Source organism: Bidens hawaiensis, unplaced genomic scaffold (genome assembly GCF_021521415.1).
Source record: "Bidens hawaiensis isolate Kalapana, Puna unplaced genomic scaffold, B.hawaiensis_p1.1 tig00006807_1, whole genome shotgun sequence".
Classification (NCBI taxonomy): domain Eukaryota; kingdom Viridiplantae; phylum Streptophyta; class Magnoliopsida; order Asterales; family Asteraceae; genus Bidens; species Bidens hawaiensis.
The window spans coordinates 1,158,857-1,167,055 of NW_027491465.1; the positions used below are offsets into that span (position 1 = coordinate 1,158,857).

General features: G+C 35.0%; 1 protein-coding gene across 1 annotated transcript; it reads right to left on the reverse strand.

The window, feature by feature from the left end:
* Positions 1 to 204: 204 nt before the first annotated feature.
* On the reverse strand, positions 205 to 7,113 carry LOC143633620 (1-deoxy-D-xylulose-5-phosphate synthase 2, chloroplastic-like). The gene is made up of 11 exons (XM_077101884.1): positions 6,961 to 7,113; positions 6,737 to 6,892; positions 6,565 to 6,625; positions 6,391 to 6,494; positions 6,006 to 6,156; positions 3,605 to 3,876; positions 3,200 to 3,473; positions 2,111 to 2,418; positions 1,068 to 1,349; positions 581 to 865; positions 205 to 485 (listed from the first exon to the last, which is right to left on the reverse strand). The coding sequence occupies exons 1-11, from the start codon at positions 7,051 to 7,053 to the stop codon at positions 330 to 332; spliced, it is 2,142 nt and encodes a 713-aa protein (XP_076957999.1). The 5' UTR covers positions 7,054 to 7,113; the 3' UTR covers positions 205 to 329.
* Between the last annotated feature and the right edge of the window lie 1,086 nt (positions 7,114 to 8,199).

Here is an 8,199-nt window from a genome sequence, read left to right on the forward strand (position 1 = left end):
TATCATGTGCATACATTAAAAAAAAAGGAAACAAAAAACATTATGAATTTTTCAAAACTCTTTTTAAAGTTTGTGTGTTTATGTGTTATAGAGCATCTGATACTCATTCTTTGTAAGTTATTTACATTAAACATTTTCAAGAGTGACACTACTAAACAAGCCGATGGTCCATCACAAGAAACATGTAAATTTAGATAGTCTGCTTCTGCGGCAATGTATTATTACATTAACAATAAATGTTACCCAATAACAATACTAATCCACCATTAGCTACAACACATATTCATAATTAATCACCACGACATGAGGATCAACTTTGGTTCTTTGGTTTACATTACTGACTTGTACTCAAGTGCCTCTTTTGGCTTCCCCAAAAGCGATAAAATAGACGAACAAATATGTTTCGAAGAAAGCCCGGCTTCTTCAAGTTGATCTTGTGGGGCCCCATGATCAATATATCTATCAGGAAGAGTCATTGCTCTAAGCTGAAAATAATCAAATCAAATCCCACGATCACTATTAGTTTACAGTAAATGATTTGTTATTTCTTTTAACAAATGAATTTTGGACACAACATTACCTTAAGTTTTCCGTCTAGAAGACCATTTAAGCTGAGAAAGTGGGCCACATGTGATCCAAAGCCACCAATCGAGCCTTCCTCTACGGTAAGTAAGATTTCATGTTCGTTGGCTAACCGTTTGATCAGTTCTGTATCTAACGGTTTGCAAAATCGAGCATCGGCTACTGTTGCAGACACGTTATGGGCTTGAAGCAAGCTAGCCGCACCTAGACATTGCTGAACTATGGAACCATATCCCAATATTGCAACCCTAGTCCCTTCAAGTAAGATTCTTCCCTTACCAACCTGGTCAAAGTCAAAACATTTCAAAGTCAAGTTTCTAAAACTTCAAAGCATTTTAACATCAAAATCGATTAGACGCACGTGTAAATAACAATAACAAATGTAGGTAAAAAACATTTTTTTTAAAACGTATAATGATTTGGTGTTGCATTTTATGTCAGAAACAAGCTTGTGTTGACTGAAAAAGTCAAAGTCAAGAACAAACCTCAATGGGGACTCCTTTGTTATTAAGGGGAAGCTCTACTCCAATGCCATTGCCTCTTGGGAACCGAAAGCAACTAGGGCGGTCATCGATGGCTGCAGCGGTTGCAACCATGTGCATGAGCTCGGCTTCATCAGATGGAGCCATGACCACCATGTTGGGAAGGCACGCCATGTAGGTTATATCGAATGCTCCACAGTGTGTCGGTCCGTCTGCCCCAACTAAACCGGCTCTATCCATCGCGAACCGAACGGGTATTTTTTGAAGATCAACATCATGCACCACCTGATATTTGTCAAACCCGGTTATCAATAGAGGTACGCATGAAACCAAAACAACCAAACCCAGCCCGAAACCGACGGTTTAGTTATATGTTTTATTTCAAAGCCTGATATTCCGCATCGATTTCGGCATTGCATGTATCGCTCGAAACCAAAATAGCTGAACCGAGCAGCAGCAAAAACCAAAACCCTTAAAAACCGGAAAAAAACTTCTTTGCTAGTAAATTTAAGGTTTATGATTATGAATGTTAATTTATAATATAAAATAAATGGTGTAGCCAAAAAAATTTAGTCCAAAATGTGTAATAACCATTAATTAATAAAAAAAATTATATGGCTCAAAGTTTTACGCTCAAATTCATTTTTTTTTTTTCATTTTTCTTTTTGGCTTTAAATTCAGGCCCAAATGGCAAAACCGAACCATTGTGGAAACCGAAGCCGAACGGTTTTCATAGACAAATACCCAGGTTCATAATCTGTTTATCATTAGTTAACAAAAATTCTTAGCCTCAAAGTTTCAAGCCCACATTCATCTTTTTGGGTTATTGTTTTCCGAAAATTTTCAAGCCTGTGTACCAAAACCGAAACCGAAACCAAACACAACCAATAAAAAAATTCGAAACCGAATGATTTTAAAAAACCATTAAAAAAACAGTATTTTATGGTTGTTGGTTCAGTTTGGGCTGAAATCTGACCTATGCACACCCCTAGTTATCATTTATTTAATAGTTACCGATTAATAGTTATAAGAAACACAGTGCTTACTTGATCGTAGCCTCGTTGTAAAAATGAGGAATAGATGGCACAGAAGGGCTTAAGGCCTTCGGTTGCCAAACCGGCTGCAAAAGTAACCGCGTGCTGCTCGGCGATACCCACATCAAAACAACGGTCCGGGAACTTCTTCTGGAAGTAGTTGAGTCCGGTGCCGCCTCCCATTGCAGCATGTATGGCTACAATCTTATTATCTACCTCAGCTTCTTTTATAAGTGCTTCTGCAAAGTACTGAGTGTACGAGAGTGTAGGGGTTTTTGTCTTGAACTGCTTTCCCGTTGGAACATCAAACTTCACAACTCCTGAATATAAAACAAACTTAAATTTTATTTATTAAAGTCCTAAACTAAGTTTTGTATGTTAAAAGTCCTAATAATGATGAAGTGACATTTATGCAAAAAAGAAAAATAATAATAACTGTTTACCATCTTATTAATTTTGACCAATTTGTTAAAAGGTCATTATTTAGAAAAAGTTAGAACTTTAATACAGTATATATGAAAACTAGGTTGGCGGGTTTTTTATCATTTAAAATAAAAGGTATGTGGTTTTTTTTATGGTATCGATCAACCGATTATTTTTTGAAAAAACTTGGTTTATTAAAATATAAGATAAAATGGGATATTTAGCAAAAAGTACCTGTACACCACCTTATGTTGACCAATTTGTTTACATGTCATTATCTTAGAAATATTAAAATTGGTGCATTGTAGAGAAGTTTAGGAACTTTAATATGTAAAATTAGTTTGGTAACATTTTCTTGTATTTTTTTAGAAGTTGAGGCAATTTTATACACCAAAATTAGGTTGGGGCCTGGGGGGTTTCTTTCTTAAAAAATAAGATGCTGTTTTTTTATGACTTTAACCTATTGTTGAAAAAAATGGATTATAATAAAAAATAATATAACTTGTGTAAATATGTAAAAAACAACCAACAAAACATTTGTATATTGAAGTCATATTAACACTGAGAACGTGACACTTTAAATTTTAGTATGCCATCTTATTTTGACCAATTTATCAATAACTCATTATTTGAAAACATTTAAAATTTGGTGCATTTAACAGTAGCCGTGCCACTTACCATGCATTCTGTCAGCAGCTGCCTCAGCAGGAGGGTACCCCTTCCCTTTCTCGGTCACAATATGAATCAAAACGGGCCCCGGAGCAGGCATCGACTTCACTTTCTCGAAAATAGTCACTAAATCTTCAATGTTGTGCCCGTCAACCGGACCAATGTAGTATAACCCGAGCTCCTCGAATAAAGTCGACCCACTAGCACTAATCATTCCCCTCGCGTATTCGTCCACCTTTGCAGCCACTTCATGTGCTTGCGGCCCCATCTGTTTCGTAATTGTCTATACACATTGCAAAATGACATATTAATAGATGTATACAAAATATTATTGATTATAGTAATGTGTTACCACAAGGAGCATCCGTGTAATAAACTCTATTCATATATATATATATATATATATATGATTACCTTTGCAGCTTCACGAAGCTTCCGGAACTTGTTGCTGGCTTGCAATTTGGCTAGCGCGCTACTGAGAGCCCCGACGGGGGTTGCTGGACCGTCCAGAGTGGCGGTCGGTAATGAAACTTGTTTGTTATCGTTTAACACGACGATTAGATTGGAGTCGAGGAAGCCGGCGTTATTCATGGCCTCGTATGCTTGTCCGGCGGTCATGGCGCCGTCTCCGATCACCGATATCACATTGTTGCTCTTCCCTAATAAATCTCTCCCAACAGCCATGCCTGTCAAGAACTATATGATCAGTAATGGGACAAAGATGCTTGTACTTTTGTGGCCCTACAATCGGCCCAGTTTTAAGTTTCCACCAATTCATTGTCTATTTGTCTTCGCTATATAAGTAATATTCTTTTAGTAAAATTATTAATTTCCATGAAATGTTTGAAGATAAAAATAAAGAGCTAGAGAAAATTACAAATTTGGTGGGTTGGATTTTTTTTATCCGACCAATGAATAAAGCCTAGCTACCTGGGTAAACCAAATAACAAAAGGCGACCATATACGTAGACAACGTTGGATAGCTCAAACCCACCATATAATGTTTCGAAGAATACCCACTGTCAGAAAGCTCACTACGATAAAACCCGACTGTAATCGGATTCGAATTCGAGGCCGTGTTGTCTCTTGTCTAATGCTTCACTTCCATCCGTGGTAGTATATCATTTGTCGATATTATCGTATATGTATTAAAGTGCATTTAATATAAAGATATATTTTAAAAATGAATAAACTTTTAACACCTAAAGGATATTGTCAAATAAAAGTTGCTCACGTTGTACTTTGTGAATTTAATATACTTTCTCAGTAACATTTATTAGAAAAGCACACACCTTATATTGTTATTAATTATAAAACATGTTATCTGTTTAACATGTTAGTTTCTTCCTTAAAAAAAAAAGATTTCCCATAAAAAAATGAGGAAATAACAAGACAAAATACCTAGCTGGTATAGAATCATTAAACTTAAAGATTCTCCTTCAACTATATTGTCTCTTTACTCAAATATAATATCATTTTTCACTATGATCACGACAATACACAAATAGTTCCTCTGCTTTGACCGACGTGAGACCTTTTCGTTCTAGTGCATGCTTAAGTCATTTAGTTTCAATTTATAATACGCGTATCTTTTAGAGAGAAAGCGTATTTTAGAAAGAAATGAGTACCATAATGTTTTTATTTACCTTATTTTAATCACACACCATATAGGATTATTATTATTTTTATTATTATTATTATTATTGTTTTTTTTATTATTATTATTATTATTATTATTATTATTATTATTTCATTTCCTTAATATTGCTCATACATATGTATTTTAGAGCTGATGGTGTTTCTGGAATCTACTTTTTTATCCAGTTGGATAGAGGTACGGTGTGCCTACATCCCACTCTTCTCAGATCCTACTTATAGCTTTGCTGTTGGTGGGACTTCACGGGATACGATTGATTGATTGTATGTTTTGGTGGTGGGCTTTTAGTTTTGAAAGTGAAGATCGGGATTCAAAGCCTGCCTGATATGTCAATTATGGGTGAGCAATTTAACCGTCATAACCGTTAACCGAACCATAACCGCCGTAACCGAACCAATTTTAACCGATAACCGTCATAACCGGTGGGTCGGTTTTAATGAATTTTTGAAAAGCGCCAAATGCGGGTCGATTTTGGTTAAAGATACTTCCAAACCCGCCATAACCGAACAGACCCTTTTATTTAACCAACAATATGTTTGGGATTTATTTTCAACAAACATATTGTCGGATTATACCATTCTGATGTGTTCAGTTCAACTTTGTTATCAAATTTACTTAAATTTCAATGTTAGATTATAAAATGTTTTTTTTTTAATATTTGATATTGATATTTTGGATTATATGTTTTTTTGAATTATCTCAAGCCATTTTTTCTAATATTTGGTTTCAAACTTTTAGGCCCAACTATATTGTTTTGGTTACGGTTAACCGACCCATAACCGACTCGCTTAAACCTTCAAAACCGATTTACCAAAACCGCCATAACGGATCGGTTATGATTATGGTATCCATTAACCGACATATCGGTTATGGTTATGGATTTGACCAAAACCGGCTCAAACCGACCCATACACACCCCTAACGTCAATAGACTTTATAATTGAGGTAATATAAGCGTTAAAAAAAGATATATTCATTAAAGGATATAAAGCAGTCTATTTACATGGATACAATAGTAAAATAATCTTTGTTTTAACACACGTTTATCTAAAACTTGAAGAAAAATTAATGCAAGATACCGAATTTATTACAAAGCCAATTAAAGATAAGATATAGTCAAACCAAAAATATTTATTTATTTATGTAAAACAAGATTACCTAGGCCAGCAGAGATGCTTGTAGAACTATGCCCTGCACCAAAAGCATCATGAACACTTTCATCTCTTTTGGGAAAACCAGCTAACCCTGATGTTTTTCTCATGGTGTGCATCCTTGACCTTCTTCCAGTCAAAATCTTATGTGGGTATGCCTGTTTTCACCACCCAGACCCAAATTAACTCAAACCCCTAATTTCACATTTTCAAATTACCAATAGTATTATTGTTTTATTCATGTTATCCGTATCGATACCATTCAGTTTCAATATTTTTAACTGTACCAGTATCGAACAAAGAATACAGTTTCACTTGTTTTCGGAATCAATATTTTTCATTTCGGTCCGGTAGGGTCTTAATCATGAATTAATTAATTATAACTTGTTCACCTGGTGACCAACATCCCAAATGATCCTGTCATCTGGTGTGTTGAAAACATGGTGTAACGCCACCGCTAATTCCACCACTCCTAAGCTTGAACTCAAATGCCCGCCTGTGAAATCGATCAGAGGGTGCGTGAGTCAGCCGTTCAATCAAGTAAACAAAAAACAAAAAAAACTCACCTGTATTTGCAACTGAGTATACAATATCAACTCTAAGCTCTGCTGCCAACTGTTGAAGATCCTAAACCAAAAAAAGAAAAAGAAAAAACCAAGCGTACAAGAAATCATGCATAGCGTACAAGGAGGGGTAGAATAGAAGCAGTAACAGACTAAGTGGTCACGTGGTTGGCACCTGTGTAGAAAGGTTTTTCATGTGCACCGGGAAATTAATGGTGTCCAGTAATGGCGTGGCCGGTTTCTCGCCGGAGAAGTCAATCTTCCAGCCCTTTTTAAGTGTGATCTTCGCATCTTCCGAATCCGGTCTCGATGCCGACGCTCTTACTCGGAACTGTAAAATAAAACCCCGATCAAACAACATTTTATGTATATTCCAAATTTGATTACAAAAAAAATCACCTGCTGTTGTTGTTTTCTGGTGAGTGGTGGAACTGTGATGCATGGATGACAAGTGACACGCAGGTTCGTACAACAACCTGAAGCTACAGCCATGGATGATCTATCTATCTAGAGAGAGAGAGAGAGAGATTTTGGGGAAGAGGGAGTTACTATGAAGATGGAAGAGAGGACAAAATTTATAATCAACGAGAGTTGGGTGGAGAAATGAATGTTTTACATATAATAATAATAATATATGCCACCTCTTTTTAAAGTTTCAAAATTCCATATTAGTGTAATAAAGAACAACTCTTTCTGCTAAATTAACAATTTTTGACGAATGATCTTGTGGTGGAATACAAAAAGCATTTACAGTTAGTTTCTTATCCTCATTTTTGTAATTATATTAAAATTACTATACTTTTTTTCTTTTTAATTAAATATTTTAATGCATCGTCGGTGTTCGCTATCATGTCGTCGGCGACGAGATAACAAAGGGACAAAGTTGGAAACTTGAATTATTAAGGATAATTTTGGAAACACATTCTTTAAATGGGCTACTATGGGAATTTTCCCTTATTAAATTGTGTCTCGTACTCGATCTTAAACTCGTCAGGTATTAGATGTACCATTAGTTTATTAAAAGTTGCTCGAACGATGGCATTCGTAAGTAAATTTCTTAAATGGTTTTTACGTGTTTGTAGTACCTAAAAAATTAGTAATACAAAAACTAACGTCATTGAATTAATATATTTTTTAATAGCAAAGGACAAAGAAAAATTAAAAGAAAAATTTTAAAAAGAAATGTTTACGGGCATGTATCTTAGGGGTGTACATGGGTCGGTTTAGACGGTTTTGAGCCAAACTTATAACCATAACCGATATGTCGGTTAACAGATAGCCATAACCGACCCATTACGGTGTTTTTGGTTTATCGGTTTTGTTGGTTATAGTGAGTCGGTTATTGGTCAGTTAACAATAACCAAAACAATGTAATTGGGCTTAAAAGTTTGGTACTATTATTACAAAAACGACATGACATAATCAAACAAAGTATATTATCCATAATATTAATACCAAATATTCAAAAACAGAATGACATTATATAATCCAACATAAAAATCAACTTAATTTGATAACAAATGTTGAACCAAAAACATCAAAATGATATAACTCAACATGTTTGGTGGAAGTTAATCCCAAACATATTGTTGGTTAAATAATTGGGTCGGTTCGGTTATAGCCGTTTTGGAATTATCT